This window comes from Emydura macquarii, unplaced genomic scaffold (assembly GCF_026122565.2).
Source record: "Emydura macquarii macquarii isolate MOO-44397 ecotype Brisbane River unplaced genomic scaffold, CSIRO-AGI_Emac_v2 contig_719, whole genome shotgun sequence".
Taxonomy (NCBI): Eukaryota; Metazoa; Chordata; order Testudines; family Chelidae; genus Emydura; species Emydura macquarii.
The window spans coordinates 811183-832029 of record NW_027130856.1 but is presented as its reverse complement, the minus strand read 5'-3'; the positions used below and the strand labels follow the sequence as shown (position 1 = coordinate 832029).

Genomic DNA, 20847 nt, shown 5'->3' with positions numbered 1-20847 from the left:
GTCTGTACAAAATGTAAGAGTGAATTTTTAATGCGTGCAGCAAGCAGGGCAGAATCCCAGTTTCCCTCATAAAGTTATCCTTTTTTTTATTACCTTAGATCTGAATCACTACTGTGATTCAATAACATTAGTGATGTCAGTAGCATAAGTATTTTTCAATAACTAAAAGACCTTGATGCATAAAAATGCTGATTATTCAAAGACATGAAAAGTTTGGTTTGTAACCCTACATTCCCTAATAGCTTATCTGGAGAGAAAGGATTGAACTATAACTATTGCTCCTTAAAATCCTTCCTTTTTCCTGACTTCCACTGAAAGGCCAACATTTTTCCTGCAAAAATAAATAGTCTGTCTTGACCAGGAGTCTGACTATTACAACAGTCACCGAAAGCATCAGTTTTGGCTAGTGACAGATCCAAAGTTAGATTTTTTCCATTTCATACTTCACCACTAAGACTATTCTCCAGGTATAAATGTACCTTCAATTATATCTGTGGAAAGAAAAGTCTAGTTGTCAAGTCACCAGACTGTGATTCTGGAGATCTGGGATAAATTCTACCATATGTTGCCATAGACTCTGCCACAGATTTCTTGTGCGATCCTATGGGTAAGTTATTTATCTATTGTGTGCCTTAGTTCCTTATGGGTAAAATAGGAAGGAAGGTATTATTCCTATTTCACAGGGTATCCATTAAAATCATTAACTATTGTGAGGTGCTCACTCCTTACAGTCATAAGGGCCATACAAGTGCTTGGAAAGACTTATCTGTGCAAGCCTACTAATCTCCAACAGAAAATCACAGGTGTTAATAGCAGCAGAATTCTACTTGTACACTGGGCAAATTTGATAGTCATATAGAGAGTCATGATCACATTTCTATAGGATCTTTTTTTATATATTTATCTTCAGTCTCTGAACAAATGACATCCTAAGAAGGATTTTAATGTAGTAACTGGATTAAACTGTGAGGAAAATAAACTGATTTTAAGTAACAATTCTGAGTTATTCAATCGTCTACCCTACCACTGTGTGTCCTAAAACTGTGGATCTTTGGGAGACGAGCTGATCCAATACAGATTGTAATTAATCTCTCACTACAACATTTTAGTCTTGAATCACTGTATATGCCAAAGCCAGAAAGGACCAGTGGGCTCATCTAGTTTGTCCTCCTGTGTAACACAGTCCACAGAACTTCCCCAAAATAATTCCTAAAGCATATCTTTTAGAAAAACATCCAATCTTGATTTAAGATTGTCAGTGATGTCAAATCTACTACAACCTCTGGTAAGTTGTTCCAATGGTTAATTACTCTCACAATTAAAAACGTATGCTTTGTTTCAAGTCTGAATTCATGTAGCTTCAACTTCCAGCCAATGGATCTTGTTACATTTTTCTCTGTTAGGTTGAAGAGCCCATTATTAAATATTTGTTCCCCATATAGAGACTCTAATCTCTATCACTCTAAGTCATCCTTCAACCTTCTCTTTGTAAGCTAAACAGATTGAGCTCCTACAGTCTATAACTATAAGGCAGGTTTTCCAATCCTTTAATCATTCTCATGGCTCTTCTCTAAACCCTCTCCAATTTATCAACATCCACCTTGAATTGTGGACTCCAGAAATGGACACAGTATTCAAACAGCAGTTGCACCAATGTCAAATATAGAGGTAAAATAACTTCTCTATTCTTACTTGAGATTCCCCTGTTTATGCATACTTTATATCTAATGTTTTACACTGATAGTTGTAAAACTATGCGGAAAAGTATTAAAAAATGTCAAGAGCTGTTCCCCTATAAGGACTCCTCTTTGCTTTATCTAAATGCAACAGTTGCAGTTTGTAAACAGATTGTTAGTTAAACTAGTGTAAAAGGCTGTGTGGACACACTTCCATTTCAACCAGGATTTAGATTAAATTTGATTAAACTGATGAGCTATATCTTAAACTAAACAAAAAAAAACCCTGGTTTAAACAAAAGTAAAACCCAGTTAAAACAAAAATAAGAGTATCCGCCTTCTGCATCAGTATAACAAAATCAATTTAAAAATCATACCTTATGGTAAACCAGCACAGCTTTCTCATGTACACAAGCCCAAAAAAATACCTCCAAGAAGCTCCCAAGAATGTCTGCAGGAAACATCTTGCTACTTACTCATCTCATTCATAGGGACCCCATTTTCCCAAGAAAGATCTGGGTTCAGGGACTGCAGTGGGTGCTCTCTTTTTCTCACAGATATACTGCTGAAACTGAGATCAGGGACCAGAAAGGAGTGCACCCTTAGCATTTTGCTTGGCGAAGGAAAAGTGACTGCCGCTAACAGCAAAAAGCCTAAGTAGGTAGTCCAGCAGACCTCAGCTGGGAACAGGAAGAGAGCCAGACAATGGTTTTACCAGAGAGAGTGATGGGGAACTCATGACTAGTAATCAGTTTTTACATTTTGAAAGCTATGTAGGGAACACAGGGCTAAACCCTTAAATGAAAGCATCGTTTAGGAACAGCAGAACTTTTAATGTTCATCAGACCACAACTCTAAAATACATTATATAAGATTATCTCAATTAACAAAACTTTTGTATTACAACTCAAGTGAAAATAATTTAGTGCAGTAACTCTTGAGAATTAGACACAAGTTAGGTTTTTTATATCATCAAGCTGGTTTCAAGTTATTACTGAAAAAGACAGCAGAACAAATTTGGAATTGGGAAAAAAATGATCAGTCTGATAAACTAAAACAGTTTGTTCAATTAGCCTCACTTTCCAAACAAAAAGTTTATGCTCTCATCATGCAATCAATGCATGTCAGACAACCCTGAAACCACACAGAAACCAGTATAGGAGTGAAGCCTCAATCTGCACATGTGAGCAGTTTTTTGTATAAAAAAATCTTTCTAGGCAAGGAAGTTCGTGCACAGGGAACACATCTTTCACATTAAGAATTGGGTTTATGATGAAAACTGTATAAAAACCACAACTCTGAAGTCAATAACTTCAATAGTTTGGAGAAAAAACCCCAGAAGAATTGGATTATACAAACTTTTCACCCTAAGTGTTTTGAAGATGACCCATTAAACAAACAAACCAAAAAAAATCCTTGCATAGGAAGCACTTTGCAAAGGCAAAATTAACAACTAATACCTTCAATGAAAGAAGTAGTAGTGGATATTTTTAAATTACTTAATCCCTACAGGTGAGACAACAAACCAAAAGCTGTACAACCACTCTGGTAAACTGACAAGTGTGTGTCACCCAGTGACTGGGCAACAGACAAATCTGCACAATTATAATGCCCAACACGAAAAAAAATATGCCTAGTGACACCACCTTTCACTGAAGCCAATTAATGCCAAAAACATACAACTTTCTTCGAAAAAAAATGTATTATGCCTGTAAGTAAGACACATTAGAATTACAAAGCTATCAATCTGTGGTTTAATTGAGAGTGACTTCTCAGGTAAGAAGCACCAAAACCCAATTGTCTAGATTTCCCAACTATACCAAAGGGGATGGCTTTCAGGATGATTACCCTCAAAAGATTGAGCATAAATTGAGAAAACATTTCTGAGCAATACTAAATAACATGGGCCAATACAGCTAGCATTGTTATCAGCAGTTATAGATACTGAATTCTACTGTTGGTAAATCCGCAAGTGTCGTCTGGATCTCTTTGGGCCATTTTCCCCATTGACAGAACTACAGTAAGGAACAGATTATCCCAAAGTAACTTAGATTTCATGTACAATGCTATATAGTTTAGGCCCAAATTACAGTTCCTATACACAATCAAAAAACAATGTCTTAAAAGTTTACCAAACACCTACTAACCAGAGACAGATAAAGACTAGGCTGCAAGAGAAATCTAATGTCAATGCCCTAGTGAGAAGACCAGACCTCTCTACCATTACCGGTAAGGTTGCAAGAGTTTCAACCTGAGTACTATTCCTGCCTTGGACACTGCTTCGGGGCTCTATTTTCTGCATCAGCCTCTGGTTAACAGTGTCTGATAATTTTGAAGCCCTAACCTCTTCAAGCTGCTAGAAAGGAAAAAGATTTTTGTCACCTTCTCAATCCAGATGTTCCCAGCTATCAACCAGAGGTAGAGATCCCTGTGAACAGGGCTAAACAAGTTCCCCTCTCTCTGTCCTCTCCCAGAGCCACTAAACTACACGAAGGATGAGAGTTTTTGCATCTTTCCTTCACTCAGCCTGTTTTAGGTGGTTCTTCCTCATTAATAACACTAATGAGAACCTCTGTTGTTGCTCACAGCTTTAAAACATGATTGACACCCTTCACTGTTATGCAGTTTTCTGAATAGCAAAACTGAAAATGACCTAACTTGCGAGTTTCACTGTACAGATGCTTTGAGAAAAACTATGAGCAACAAAAGACAAACTGGAACCAACTTTAGATTCAGGAAGACAATGTGGAATTATTTCACGTTTGGGAGATTCTTTGCAATCATAAGTTTTTCGTTTTCAATGAAGGCTTAAGATCTGCAAATATTGATGGTATACCACCCTCCAACACATTCATCAGGAAAAGTCTTTCATGTGCCTTGGGTGAGTGAATTTCAAGCCAGGTCATTCTGTGAACTAACAACATTTTAACCTTGGTACAAATTAGACTAAATTATTTCTTGTCAGATAAACAGAACTTAAGTATAATTCTATTTCTACCATTACTTTCTGTACCAGTACCGACAACCATGGACAGGTGAGCTTCAATTTAATTGGGGACTTGTTAAATATTTTAACAAAAGTGGCTAGAGACAATTGCTGTTTTACTATAAAGAAGACATTAAAATGTGTACTAGGATAAATACAGGACCATGGGAAAGCACACAAAGAGCTTTAATGCATCATTAAAACAAGTGCTTTTTTAAAAAAAGATGGTACTATCTTGGGAAAGCTAAGGATTCTGTTACAATTCAAGCAAAAGACGTGGCAAGTTTTAAAGTTAGTGTTACAGTACAGACACCTCAAAGTAGTTAAATAAAGTGAAATTTCACAATCTTTCAGTTAATTTAGTCTACTGACTATGGTTCCCATTTCAAATCAAGTGAAAACATGCAAAAAAAAGTTCTTCTGTTTCAGAAGCATTGTTCCATAGGAAAAAAGCAAAATCAATGCAACTTGCTGGCTTTTGCCAACTCAATTAGATCTTGCAAATTTTCTAAAACTTCATTTTAGTGAAAAAACAATGTCGTTCAAAGCTTCACTATTAAATGCCTGCAAACTGTATTGCAACCAAGGGATTTAATGAATATTTCCATGAAACTTTTGGTTTGAGGATACTATGCACAATATTCTACAGCAGATTTGAATATGCAGCAAAAATACACTTTTAAAAGCATGAGTCAAGATTCATTCCTTTGTTCAAGGTCAAATATATCTTAGAATTTTTTTAACTGTTTTTAAGTTGAGATTTTTAAAATGCTTTTGACAAATCTGCATTATCAAACATCAGAACTATTCTAATACTACTAACATGAAGGGACAATATGCTTGCTGAAGTTCTCCTAAAGTATCTGACCATTAATTAGGTGAGGAATCCAGAGGTTTTGCAGAGTAAAAAGGCAGAACAGCAGGTCATAGCTGGTGCATTGAAAGCCCTGGGAGACAGTTGTCTCCTCAGTCCGATACAGCTATATTCAGCTGGGAACCAGCTATACTGGGCTTTTGTAGCAAGCACGAACAGATATTTTAGAGCAAAAACTGCCACATTATTTTCTCTGATGTTTGATCATTCTTGGAATTCTTCCCATAGACAAGTGGATTTGTTTGTAGATTTCAAATATTTAAATACTTTTTTTAAACTACAAAAGCTTTGCAAAATATGCAAATAATTATACAACAGCTCCTCTAACTGTGCAACCAAAATTACATTATACAACCTAAATAAAAAATCAAAACACTTGTTTTTCCAGACAGAAAAAAGAAAAAAAAGCAAAGTTTTACCTTACAAATCACAGTTCTGTTATTTGGAAGCTGAAGTACTAAGACCTGGAACTTTCCTATTTTAAAAAATACTACCAATTTATTAAAATATACACTTAATTTTTAGAATAGACAGACAACATTTCACGAGAACAAGAACATACTTTATGATATTCTCCCACTTGAAAACCCACTTTGGAGAATGGCAAGACTTCATCTGCAATATTAGCAAAAATGCTGGAATTGTAGTGTACTCTCTCTCAATGACATCACAAAGAAGAAAATTAGAAGATACTCAATTCAGCTCAATATAAAAATAAAATAAACTGTCTCTTGAGCACGTGCTCTTTTAAAGGGCTGTATTTGGGTACACCAACATTTTTTTTAAAATTTACTACTACTGCTATTACTACTGCCAAAATGTAAGTTCCAAAGTATCAGAGTACTAAGTCCTGATATTCAGTACCAACACAGCTTTCGCCACCAAAATTCTTAGCAAAATAAGAAAACACGACACATACAGAAAGCAATCCTCTACACTCTAATACTGGAACTTTTCCCCTGGAAGAGCTTGTGAAAATTATATAAAAGTTTGACTCTATAAAAAAACAAGACACTAAAGAACACTGTTTCATTGCATTACTACTTCCATGAAGTGAACCTACAGCATGTGGAGCCACAGGATGCCTCTCAGGGGTTAACATCACACCTCAATAAAATCAGCAATTTAAAGTTAAGACAGTTAAATGATGAGAGCAAAGAGAACAGGAAGGGAAATAGGAAATAAAACAACACAGGAGAGAGCCCAAACGTAAACTGGCACCAAACAGGTAACAAGAGGTTCTCTTTTTGGAAAAAAAATTGAGACTACTGAGACAGTTTCCCACCCTGGGGTCAGGGGAGTCAGTTTAATCTGAGGGGGGTGGGGGGGCCACGAGGCAGAACTGGTCGTGGAGAACAATGAATATTTGCTCCTGCAGTTATAGGTCTAGCAGTGGGCAACTCCCTGGAAACCACCTACCTCTCTCCCTGTTTCTTCAGACTACTACAAGAACAGCTCACAGGTACAAGGCTTCAGACTCAGGCAATGGCCCATATGTCCATGCTTCTCTCCTTTGCAAACACACAGAATAGAAACTTGAACTACGAAAGCCTGAATTCTGCAGAAATTAAAGGAGCCATCCAATCATCAGGGAATGCTTTTTAAATACCTCTGGCAAGCAAATTTAGCAAGACCTGTTTATAACCAGTATTAAAAGACATTACTTCCCTTTTTCAAAGGGTAAAAAACTTACACACTAAAGCATACTACACATCTAAAAAATTCAAATGTTACTGAATTTCAAGAAAAATCTAAAAGCAATTTATTAAAAGCATTTAGAATACTGACTACTTTGGATATATTACATTAATATCAAAAGTGAACCTGAGAAAATACAGCTCTAGAGACATTTTCACCTTCATCTACCCCTTTTTATTTATTATCAGCTTTACAATTGCTTTTCAAATTAACTTCGAAACTAGTAATTTTTTTTAAAAAACGATGTAGTTTCAGGACTATCACCTGACTGGTTTTGCAATCACATTTTTCTGGTTTTAACAACATCTCTCCTGTTACGTGAAAGACCCACACAGAAGGGAAAACGAACTCACTGTACAAGATATTCAATAAAACTTAAGGAGGGTGGGGGGGGGGAGGGGAGGGTACAAGCCAGAATAGGGAAAGAACAGGTTACAAAATATTTAGAGAAGTTAGATTTAGTCAAGTTGGCAGGCTCTGATGAAATTCATCCTAGGGTACTTGAAGTAGCTGAAGCAATCTTTGAAACATTAATGATTACTTTTGAGAACTCATGGAGAACAGGAGAGGTCTCAACAAGACTGGAGAAGGGTGCAAATAGTACTTATCTTTAAAAAGGGGAACAAAGAGGACCCAGGAAATTATAGACCAGTAAGCCTAACTTCAATACCTGGAAAGATTCTGGTACAAAATATCAAACAATTTGTAAGCACCTAGAGGATAAAAGGGTAGTAATAGCCAACATGCATTTGTCAAGAACAAATCATGCCAAACAAACTAATTTCCTTCTCTGACAGGGTTATTGGTGTGGGGGGAGGGAGGGAGATGATGACAACAGTATATGCCAGACCTTGATTTTAGTAAAGCTTTTAATACAGTCTCACATGACTTCTCATAAGCAAACTAGGGAAATGAAGTACTATCAGGTGGTTGAAAACTCATTGAAAGACTATACTCAAAAGAGTTATCAATGGTTCACTGTCAATCTGGGTAGTCATATCTAGGGGGTCCTGGAAGGGCCAGTCCTGGGCTTGGTACCATTCATTATTTTCATTAATTACTTGAAAAGTGGAGAGAAGTTTATACAATTTGCATATGACACCAAGTTGGAGAGGATTGCAAGAACTTTGAAGGACGGGATTAGAATTCAAAATTACCTTGACAAATCAAAGAATTGGTCTGAAAACAACAAGATAAAATTCAGTAAAGACAACTACATAGAGCTACACGTAGAAAGGAAAATAAATCAAAAACAAATACAAAAAATACTGGCTAGGCAATAGTACTGTAGAAAAGAATATGTGAGTTCTAGTGGATCACAAACTGAATGAGACAAATGTGATGCAGCTGCAAAAAAGGCTAATATTCTGGGGTTTATTAACTGTAATATGGTACATAAGACACAGGAAGTAACTGTTGTACCACTCTACTCAGTGCTGGTAAGGCCTCAGCTGGAGAACAGCATTCAGTTTTAGGCTCTATAGTTTAAGAAAAATATGGACAAACTGGAGATGGTCCAGAAGAGACCAACAAAAGTGATAAAAGGCTTAGAAAACCTACACTATAAGGAAAGGTTACGGAACTGGGTATGTTCAGTCTTGAGAAAAGATGACTCAGGAGAGAGCCTGGTAACAGTCTTCAAATATATTAAGGGCAGTTATAAAGACGACAGTGATCAACTGTTTTCCATGTCTATTGAAGGTAGGACAAGAAACAATCAGTTTAATTTGCAACAAGTGAGATTTAGGTTAGACAGGAAATACTTTCTAATTATAAAGACAGTGAAGTACTAGAACAGGCTTCCAAGGGAGATTGTGGAATCCCCGTCACTTGAAGTTTTTAAGGCAGGTTAGACAAACTCCTGTCTAGGTATACTTGATCCTCCCTCTGCATGGGCATGCTGGACTAGATAACCTCTCGAGGTCCCTTCCAGACCTACATTTCTATTAAGTGCTGTCAAACACAGAGTAAAAGTGGGGGAGGGAAAAAATTTTTTTTTCCTCTACTGTATCTTCAGTGTTAATTATAACAGTAGGTAAAAAAAATTCATGGGGTTTTTTTTAAGCTGAAGATATCCCTTAGCAGTCTCAGAAACTAAATGTGATGATACACAACAGAAAGTTTTCCCCCAAGAAACTGAATTTCTGATTGGTCCAGAACATATGTTTGCAAAAGTTTATTGGTCCTGGAAGTTTTTTTGTATTCAATCTGCCAAATAATTATTTTTGCAACCATCTTCCATATACTCTTAGCAACAGGTACCTCAAGAATTGCTGAAGTCAAAAATTAAATCTTTATACCATTCAGAGGCTGAGAGAGTTTACAGCCTTCAAAGTGTTTCCTGGACCACCCACCATCTCATTCATAATCACAGACTTCTCCTCCTTCCCATCTGTGACTGAGCAGCATCCTGAAGACAGTACTTCCATTGTAGTTGAAAAAATACTTCTCTAACATTAACTGCTTTTAATGTATTAAGCATACTGAATGCTGTCTACTTTTTCCCATTTCCTTATCCCCTCTGCCTCACATGCTTTGTTACCACCAGGTTTCCCTCTGTCTGCCTACACCTAGGTTTTCTTCTCCTCTGCATTTATGGCTCAGCCACCTACTCTTCTTTCCAAACTGCTCTTTTCATTTTCCCTGCTGGTGGATATCCACTCTACCAGCTGCTCATTTCCTTTCCTCCATAGCAATGGCTCCCAAGAAGGCAAGCGGGCTCCCTGCATCCACCTGTTTCAACAGATATTCAGAGACTTTTTTGCAATGAATATCCTGGACTCTTGGTAGACAAGGCAAGCCAGCAACCTGTGACATACAAGCACTCTGCAAAAGCTCCACAAACCCCTGATGTAAAATATTCCATTTTAGCTTTGATGTGTATTGTGAGGCGCCTCTGTTCAATAGTGATTGATTGTTATTTTTATATTACTAAATATATCACATCCTACAGTTTAGATCAATAAATTTCTTATATCTAAAATTCTTCAAGTCCATTTAAGTTTACAAGTCACTAAAGATAACCAACATTAACTATTCCCATCCACCTTCAGTAAAGTTTTAGTATTTAGATAATATCAATTTAATCAGTCAGTGAAGGGAAAAAAATGTGATATGATTTACAAAGTTTCATATGCTAATATTATTCAAATTTTATTATTTAAACAGTCATCTATTCACCTGCATATTAGGAACATGACAAAAAAACAAGATCCTCTTAAACCTAGATATAGCAGGATGCCTGAGATCATTCCACATCAACTAATACCTGCTTTTAGATAGATCTGGAGTACTCATGGCCAAAACTTAACTCTCTATCTAGCCTCAAATTCTGTTTCCTAATATTTTCCATCACTTACGACAATACCACCATGCTCCCTCTCACTTAGGCATGACCAGGAAGTGATTTTTCACAACTCCTCCCTTGACCTATAGGATGCATTCAAATTTTGCAACTTCTTTTCCCCGTTTTAAATTCAGATCTCTTCTTCCCATTCCCACATCTAAAGTACTCACCAGGCTTCATTACCTCCTCTTCTCAGGCTCTCTGAAACTAATTTCTCCCCCTCCAGTGCTCTGAAAACACAACTGCTAGGATCATTTTCCTTGCCTGTTAATCTACCCCTCCTCTAGACTCACACATTTTGAATCCCTCTACTGATTTTCCCTTTTCCACTAACTCAAATTCAAGTGTCTTCTCACCTTCAAGACTTTTCATGGCTCCCTCTTCCCTGCCAACAATGTTACATTTAACTGCCCATTTCCCTCAGTCTGGCTACTCCTAAGCATGGAAAGCTCTCCTGGAACTGATGGCATAACCCCACAAGACCCAAATCTTTGACTACTACAAGAAACTGGTTAACAAATAATAGATTGGGGGGCTGTATGGTATAGTTATTTTGTGCACTGCTTGCCACCTTAGATTTTAAGCTCTTCAAGACAGGGACTATGTCTTCATGTGTGAGGACCTGTATACAAACACAAGATAATAATGTTGCCACTCATAGCTGTGAATATTTGCTTTTATTTTGCCACTCTAGAGGTTCTTTTTTTTTTTAACTACTGGATACATTCAGTCATATTACTTCCATGACCAGTGGTAATACAGCCAAATCTTTATGCCGCATGTTTAAAAGTTGATATATTGTAGTGCAGTCTATGTGTGATTTTCCTTGAGTCATAAAAGGAGAGAAAAGCCTGCAATAACCCAGGTAAAGTTTATTCCATGGCCAGAGAAAGACTGAATACTCAACCTAATATAAAACATGCTTAACTTGTCTTATACCAAAACGTAAGGCTTGTCCACACAGGTTTTTTCATTAGTTTGTTTTTTGTATCACTGTAATTATATTGATTTAGAAACCAATACAGTTACAGTGGTACAACGTGCTACTGTGGATGCAGTTATATATCAATACAAAGATAATTATACCCTTACAGCTTATTTTGGAAATAAATTATATTGATATAAGCATTTTTAGACCGGTATAACTGCATCCGTACTAGATGGCTGTACCACTTTAGCTACACTGGTCTCTAAACCAATATAATTATAGCGGTACAAAACAAAACAAAAAAAACCTTATGTATAGACAAGCCCTTAATAAAGTTAGGTCAACTCGACTCAGGACTGAAAAAATTCAAAACATCAGCATACTGCACTACTTAGTCATCTTGTTTTGCTCAAAGAAGAATCGGAAACCAGGAGAATGAAAAATTGAAGTAATTTTTAACACTAATTTTAAAGGGAGAGGAATGGGTGAGTTTAGGCTTTTAGTTTAGTGTTTAAGACTCTAATGTTGTGTGGTGCACGTTGTTTTTTTAAACAAAACTCAAGGTCAATGAAAATACTCCCATGATCTTTTTCATTCAACTAATTTGTTTAGATGTAATCATCCCCTTGCAGTAATTCCAATTCAAACACTCTAATAGCATGATAATTAAATTGACTAGAAAGTGAATAAATATGAAAGTGAAACCAGTCTATTTTCACTGTCCAAATTAAGAGAAAAAAAGAACAAAAACTCAAATAGTGAAGAGAAAAATTATATTACTAATTGTACTTCATTTAACAGCCTTAGGTCCTATTAGCATTTAGTAAAGATTTTGTTTTAAAACATGCTGTCTAACTTGACAATATCTATCCATTTAAACAAAATATGTTCTGGGTAAGTTTCCTGTAATCCTGAAATTGGAGGTACATGGGAAGTACTGAGTAACTTTACTTCTGTATTGGTATAATTAGTGACATATTGGAACAATTAGCAGTATACTTGAGTGCAATTATAGTACACACTAGCCTCTGTTTAAAATCAATTAGCCCACTACATTTATTGGGCATTATGGACATGGGTATATCAACAACACCCAGTCAAGAAGTTCCAGTTGTGTTCAAACACCTGATGCCAATTCATAAAAATAGTATGAGCATGCAATACATCTTAATAGTGTCAAAGTAAAATGCATGCAGTTTAAACTTTTGCGGAGCTATTTCAGAACACAGGTTTATCTGCATAAGAAGGCTCTGCCAGTTTGTTCTATGCACTTTGCTTTACTGGACACAATTTATTATTGTTTCACTCAATTATACCATATTTATGTAATGTAAGCTAGACATGATTTCTGAATAGATAAAAAAACCTAAGAATTATTTACAACACAAAATCACTTCAGTCTATTTCATTATGTGTCATTTAACAAACACTCTTCATTTGAAGGGCTCATATTCACTTATGCAAACATTTAAGACTAGTTGTTACACATACTAAAAAAAGCCACTTTGCATATGTGACCTTTATTAATCATAACACACTGCATTTTTCAGTCCATGAAGGATTGAGAGGAGGAAGAAGGGTATGGGAAACATCCTTCTGTTCCCTTTAGATATTCCAGTATCTACACTACATTACCCCCCAACACCACAGTATACATCCATGAGGCTCTGCATCACCAAACCATGCACTCCAGGTGGACTCAAGAACTCCAATGTATTTCTCCTACGTTTACATAGAGAGAGAGTGTGTGCTCAATACTCAGCTGTCACCCCTCCCTCTGCAGTGCTCCTATATAGGGCCTTAATCCTCCAAACATTTACACATATGGTAAGTTTACATTTACACTTTACTATGATAAGACCCATGGAAATCAATGTAACTACTTTCATGGTAGAAATAAATTAAGAAAAAAGCACAAGTGTTTGAAGGATCAGGGCCTTGAGGAGCAAATAAGTAGAACCAGGAACTAAACTCAGTTTCCTGAATGGCAGTGTGGAACAGACTCTTATCAGGCTGGCAAAGAACTTCATATATAGAAGTGAAATATTTAGAACAGCACATTAAAAAAAGAAAAATATTAATTCAAGTTAACCTGAGAACATTTTCTTATGCACTAACAAATTAGTAATTTAAACAAATGAACAACAGAAGACATGGACAAATAATAGTATCCAGAACTCTGAAGCTTCAAAATCTTTGGAAGAATAAGTAAAAATATATTTTATTATGAAAAAAATCTAAAATGAAACCTAATTTTAAGATGTTACCATATACTACTCTTGCCAAGGCCTTCAGAAGTCAGCTTGAAAATGCACCAATACAAAAAAAAAACCCTAAATTTGTTTAATCTCTTGGTGGCTTCACTGAAATTTAATACTAAGAATTAGTTCAGTTTTAAAACCCAGGGCAATTACCTTCAGTGCAACTAATCACTATATTTTGGTCTCAGTGCACAGTCTTCTCATCATGGTGTCAGGCATGTCATTTAACATGAAGTTGTGCTCATTACAGTGGTAACTATTTTACTTGTTACTTAAATACAATTTAATTCAGATTACTACTGCTTAAATAAAGGTCAATTAAAAACAACTCACCTCCATCCCTCTCTCTAACTCTGTGAGCATGCACACTTTTTGCTTTACTGTGCCCTGTGCTGTCACCATATTTGTTTTCAGGGCTATCAGATCGCCGCAACATTTTATTTGGTGGTGAAGGATCTGTGGTGTCTCGCATCTTGTCATGACGGTGATCACCACCACTGGGGTGACTCTTTGATGAGTATTTAAGAGTCTGCAAAAGATAAGAATATGCTTTTAAATTGGATTTCATTTTTGTAGCAGTTAATATCACTTCGAACTAATACAAATTTTAAATTTATAATATATTTAAGATTTTTCACTTTCTAGTGTAAATTTTAGTGATAAAATTATTTCTAAGGTATATTTAAGAGAAATACCAGTATTTTAGCTAGACAAATAGCATAAGGCTTCCCAATTTTAATTACCCATCTAAAATAAAAAATTGTCTACCAATTTAGCTCTAATACCACATTCCCCCACTATGGTCTCAGAGGTGAATATCTGCCATAATAGGGTATTAAAATTGAATTGTAATTCCTTGAATTCTTCTTCTTTTGCTCTATTCACATTCAACACTATGTAGACTGCTGACTTTCTTCTTTTTTGGGGGGAGGAGGAGGTATTTAGTTATTTAATAAATAATGGAACAGAAGTTATCATGCATGAACTACAGTATATGCACTGCAAGTTTCATTCAAAGACACAACCTCATCCACCACTTTGAATTTCCATAACAAATTTTATTTGAGTACAAGAACATCTCAGATAGTATTAAAAAGGACATTGAACTGGGGAGGGGGATGTGAGAGGGGGCTTAAATTGACTGTGTTCATTCTGAAATATTTACACATTGGAAGCAGCATTGATTAGCAACTTTCACCTGCTTGCTTTCACTGTGCAAACCTCTGGACGAGGAATGTTTACATTTAGATGAACTACCTGTAACAACTGCCTTCAACTGTAACATTTTTGTTTCACAAATCATCAGCCAAATGCCCAGAAATTTCATAAAATAACCCCTCAAATGTGTACCCTCAGGAGAGCACAATATTCCACTCCCCTATCCATTGGAATAGGTATCCTCAGGAGAACACAGTGCACTACCCAGCTCTCCCCAAAAACTGGGTTCCCAGGGGCACAAGGCTAGACAGTGTGTGTTACACATCTCAGAAATACAAGTCGTTTCTCAGTGGCACAAGGATTTGATGCAGGTTTCTGAGTGCAGTTAGCAGCTGGTGGCTGCAGAGTTGCAGCCCCAGCGATACTGTGCTTATTGCTGCCCTGCTTAGGTCACAGTTCACTGCCAGGGTTTGGGGAGCAGGAGAGGGGCTCTCTCTGGCCTGTGGAGAACACGTTTTACTATCTGTTTTTCACTAAACGCGATACTGACTCACTCTCCCGCCCCGCCCCGCGGGCCGAACCCTTTACAGGACCGCGGTAGGCCTCATCTCGCCTGCCTCTTTGCCCCTCCGGGCCCCAGAGGGAACCGGGGCCCCACTCCCTTAACATACAGCCGCCCCCCTCCCCGGTGCTGAGGGGCTTGTGAGGGGAGGGAGCGGAGAGGTGGCTGCACCGCGGCCTGCGGCGGCAGCCGAAGCCTGCGCTGGAGTAGCTGCCCCCCCCTCCGCTCTCTCCCCTGCTCCTCCTCCTGGGCCTAGCGGCCGGCGCTGCAGGTACCTGGTAGGGCTGCGAGTCCCCCCTGCGGTCGTGACAGCTAGAAGAGAGAGAGAGAGACGTTAACGAACAACCGTTACCGGCCACCGTGGGGGGGAGGGGTACCACAAACATGGCGGAGGGGCTGGGGGAGCCCCCCGCGGGGTGAGGGGAAGGGAGGAGGGGATTTACCCATCACTGAGTCTCTGCTGTTTCCTCGCATACATTACCATCAATGCCCGGCCTGTGTGTGTGAGTGTGAGGGGACCAGGAGGGGACGGCTGCGGCCGGGCCACAGGCGCCGAGGGGGGAGGAGGGGGAGGCAGCGCTCCGCCTCACCACAGACCGGGACAGGGAAGGGGAGGGAGGGAGGGGGCGGCTCAGGCAGCTCGGCTGGCAGCAGCGCTCACGGGCCCATCTCCTCTCCGCACAGCGAAAGGGGAGACGCCACAGCTCGGCCCCGCACACTCTGAGACACTAAGGAGCAGCACAGACTCCTCCGCCGCTGCCGCTGCCTCTGCCTCCTCCCCCCACTGCGCCCACCGCCGCCGTCGTCGCCGCCGCTCCTCCAACTACATCCGGGAAACTCGGGCGACGCGGTGTTCGGTTAACGTCGGGTGTTTCCGGCTGTTTTCGGCACGCTCCACCCTCTCGGTCCCCTCTGCTCTCGGCGACTCTGTCTTCGGAAAACATCGGCTATTTCCGCCCAGTCCAACGCCCTTAACCTGCCTCTTCGGACAACATCGGCTATTTCCGTTACCAGCCATCCGCCCCCTCCCGTAACGTGCCCCACCAGCCTTCGCAAAACATCGGCTATCGCCGTAGAACGCTCCTCGGCACTCGGACGTTCTCGGGTATTTCCGTGACCCTTCACCCCTCGCCCTGTGCGGGCCAGTGCCACTGCTGGGTGGAGGCGCGCTCGGAGAAAGCAGCTGCTCGCAGAGCCTTCTTGGCTGATTGGCCAAGAAAGAAAGAGCGAGCCCCTCGCTTCGGGTGGCATGGCGGCGTGCTCCTGAGACAGAGGCGTGCTCCGCTCTGCTGCAGACAGCATGGGGTGAGAGCGCTGGTAGGCGCAGCCTGCTTTCCCGGCTGGTGGGAGAGGCTCTTCGGCCGGGTTGGGTACAGCATGGGGCAATTGCAAGGGAGAGGGTCTTACCCAAGCCCGACTGAGAAATCGGAGGGTGGGAAAGGGTCTGTATCAAGCCCCGATGTACAGACAGGAACCATCTTGTGCACGTCCTTGGAGGAAACGGGGGGCGAGAGGGGACTCGGGGAGAGGAGGTGAAAAGGGCCTTGTGGGAGGCTTGCTGCTGGCTGCACGGGTTGTGTGTGTCCGGTGTGCTGCTGGCCTTGGCGGCGCTTGTTTGTCTCTTAGGCAGCAGCCCCAGTGGATGTTTAAGTGTAAGACTCGATGGCTGGGGCTTTGTTCCTGTCTATGTTAGGAAAGTGCCTTGGTTGTCACCGCCATAGTTGCTGTGGGAGTTGGGGGGGCAATAATAAGAGCCGCCCCGGTGGGGTTACCCCTCTCAAATTGCCAGGCTTTTGGCGGTGGTGCTGTAGCGTTCATAGCAGCCACTGCTTGAAGCCCCCGAGAAGACGCTCTTTGTCTACACTTAGCAGTAGGAAGAGGCAGTGCCGCGAGGGTAGGGATACGTCCCTTGTACCCTCGCTCGCCCCTACAATCAGTACCCATCGCAAGCATATAATGCTAATGATACGGTTCTTCCATAGGGACAGTAGGCACTTTGGATGAGAGCACGCTGAAGGGTAGGAGGCAGACTGTTTCCAGTATCTTCCTGAGGCGAGTGCAGAAAAGCAGCTCTAGGGGCAGGCAGCTAGCTTGCACATTACAAAACATACTCATCTAGTCTGAAAAGCTAAGTCTCCTTTTGACCCCTGCCCACATTCGTTTGAAAATAGGTACTGGAGAGATTCGCTATAGGCAGACCTAGAAGGTACTGAGCGTGGAGGTGGTGCGTGTGGTTAAGTATCAGAGGGAGAAAATATCCTTATTTGTCCTTCACTTTGAGTGAATGTTTCTCATGACAATCACTAAATTTGTCTTCCAGAGAAAATACCATATTTGTAGTTGACAGTTTTATATTTGTGACCAAGCACTGAAATTTTGAGCCAAAAAGTTTTTTTTCCTCCAGAAAGTCATGAATGAATAATAGGCAGTTACAATGAAAATGGTTTTATGATGTTAACTGTAGTATTCACTGTAACTGCTATAATGAAGGATTGGGCTTCAGTAAATGTAAAAATTGAGTAACTGTCAATAAACTCACTTAAGCATTTAGTAAATAAATGGAAATTCAAAGACCTTGAATTTTGGCCCTGCTCTCTTGTTCACTGGACAGAAAGAGGCTGGGAAGGCCACAGAGGCTGTATCCTTGGGTGCATTAATCTTCAGTCTTGGGGTTTTTTGTTTTAAAGCAGAACGTTGTTCTATCATGGCTGTACCCATACTGGTTTGTTAGTGTAGGATTGTTCACAGAAACCCAGCTACAGGCTTTTTTGTTATGTGGTTTTTTTTTTTTTTTTTTTGTTTTAAATAAAAGTGCTGAAGGGTGTTCCTGAAAGTGGTGGGAGATGCCACTAAGAGGGTGGAGCCTGGACAATGACTCAGCAGGGAGCCATTCTGCAGGGTTATAATAATGAGCTGGTGAAATGCATTGAAGACTTGTGCATGCAAAGGGAAGAACTGAATAAGCAGATCCAGCAAACGGAAGTGGAAAAGAATAAACTCGAGCATGAAATCCGAATCCTGTCTGAGCAACTGAAGTGTGTCTGTGAAAAACTGACCCAGACGACAGCCTCACGAAACAAGCTTGACAAAATCCTTGCTGAAACTGAAACTGCTTATATGAAGATTTTGGATAGTTCTAGAATGCTTCTAAATGTCCTGAAGAAAGAAGTGGGGAATTTAAACAAAGCTGTGGAGTTGAAAAGCAATGTGACCTGAAACAGCCAAACGCTTGGACTCTAACACAACTGCAATTACTGTTGTTCAGAAATGTTAACAACAGAACCCTTTGATGAGCATATATCTGAGAAAGGGCTGTACCTTAACTTTTATACATGTTTTTAGTGCATTTAAATTCAAGGAAAATAATGTACAATACAGACAAATAAAAATGTTGTTTTGCTAAAAATATCTATATAATTATTTATCTAAACAAACCAGCACATATGAAGAATTAAGTAGACTTTGCGAATAGATCCCAGGAAAACAAAGGTCAAATTCTGGACCAACCAATTTTGACATGCCTCTTTAATAACTGTAAGGGAAGGTCAGCAAGGATTTCGATTTACCACTCATGCTCTGAATGTTTACCGCTGAGTTTCAATCCGATTTATTAATACTCCTTAAATCTGAGATGAAAGAACACTTTTGTCTCTTTTCAGTCACTCTTCCAGCAATGGCAAGGATACGTGTTTATGACTTATGTGAGAAATCCTATCCAGTTCTCTCTTACCTGGGGAACATTGCCACTGTGGACTTGAAGAAGGGATGGTATAAAAGAAGTGAGCAGGTGGTAGATTCTGAACATGAAAAAATATTTCTGATTCCTTTTGGCTGAGTCAAGATTATGATTGATTGTTTTAGTTGTTACTGACCAAATAGAAATCTGCTAATGGTTTCCTCTTTTAGGAGTCTATTCTCCATCTGAAATGTCTATAAATCTCAATATTATTTATTTTTATTAAGATGGCATCCAGACGCTCTGAACAGTTTGGTGTTGCTTTCAGGTCCACCTACAACCCCTCTAAAAATAAACAGGGAAAAGGAATGCTTACATCAAAATATGTTAAAAGAACTAAAGGGTGAAAAACATACTATTTAAAAAGTGCTTTATCAGACACCGAATATTCAAAAATTCAAGTGATTGAGGGGCAATCTATCAATAAGACAACTATATCATATGACATAAGCAGTGTCTCCTATTACTATGTTTAAGCAATTGAAACTTTAGTCTCCTTTTACAACTTAGGTACAACTTTGACTACTACAGACAAAATTAAAGTACTGGCAGCTTTTTTAAAAAAAAAAAAGATGTGATCAGCTTACAAAAGCAAGCAAATACATCTATTCTCCAGTATCTTAACACAATAGGATTCCAATTTAACTTTAAGTGGTCACATGCTGCTGTTAACAAACTAGTGGAAAGTTCCAATACACAAATGGAGGGCAGTAGAGGGGCTTCTTTCTGCTCTGTTGGAGAATGTTTTTTGCCTTTTAATAGTGCTTATCTGTGCTTTTTAGTCAGATTTCAAAACCTTTTTAATGTATAGCTTTTCCGTGTGACTTTTCATGATTTTTTGAGATACTCTAGAATCCTAACACGCTTGACTCTTCTTACCTGATTACAATAGGATTGTGGAACATTATGTTCTACAGACTACATTCTAACAAATTCAGATATTAAAACAACTGGATTCTGCACAGCAGATCCTGCTATTTGAGGTGTCGAGTGTTCCTTACATAGGTTTATTTGTTATCACTATGTGTATATAAAGTCAGTGTGTAGTCTTAACTTTTCACTGCACGTTGAAGAAATACAGACACAATAAGGCAGTGGTCAATGATTCTTCAGAGAAAGAAGCCGAACCAGGATTTCTCTTCTTAAATATAAAAATGTCACTGAAGAGGAAGAGCCAAAGGATACTGCTTTAATATTCACTTTTAAAATAAGGGTGTAATAGATGTTCACCATCCAGATATCTCTAAGGTCAGAGAGCTCAGTATGGTCTTGTCAATTTTTATGGCAGATTCTTCCCTCAAATTCACTGTTCGTGCTCCCTCTTGAGGCATCAGCCATTTTTGCCTGACTCTGTAACTAGGGGTAGGTGGGTTCTTGTACGTGCTGTCATTGACATCTGACAAGCAACTTTTCCTTTCTTAACCTGGGAATAAGATGAAGCATGTCACCCTCACTGCAATGTGGGTGTCTCAAATTTGAAGCACCTCTGTCCTGTCTTATTTAAATTGAAAAATCATCTATTTTTCCTCCATTGAGTGAAGTCTTGAAGATAACAACTTGTTTTGGTGAGAGGTAAATGAGCACAAGGGACACAACCTACTAGCACCTTGGCTATTAATATA

General features: G+C 39.2%; 1 protein-coding gene and 1 pseudogene across 3 annotated transcripts in view; one reads left to right on the top strand and one right to left on the bottom strand.

The window, feature by feature from the left end:
- The window catches only part of WAC (WW domain containing adaptor with coiled-coil), a 106886-nt gene extending 90498 nt beyond the window's left edge, over positions 1 to 16388 (bottom strand). For 2 of the 3 annotated variants that reach the window (XM_067542561.1, XM_067542560.1), the window contains exons 1-3: positions 15933 to 16051; positions 15765 to 15801; positions 14103 to 14298 (exon numbers count right to left, since the gene is read on the bottom strand). In XM_067542561.1, the coding sequence (XP_067398662.1) occupies positions 14103 to 14298; positions 15765 to 15801; positions 15933 to 15973 (274 nt within the window). In that variant the 5' untranslated portion in view covers positions 15974 to 16051. Of the gene's footprint in view, positions 1 to 14102; positions 14299 to 15764; positions 15802 to 15932; positions 16052 to 16283 lie in introns of those variants that run through there. The other variant, XM_067542562.1, reaches the window with a different exon arrangement.
- A 1972-nt stretch (positions 16389 to 18360) lies between these two features.
- Positions 18361 to 18705, top strand: LOC137149189 (microtubule nucleation factor SSNA1 pseudogene; annotated as a pseudogene).
- The last annotated feature ends 2142 nt before the right edge of the window (positions 18706 to 20847 follow it).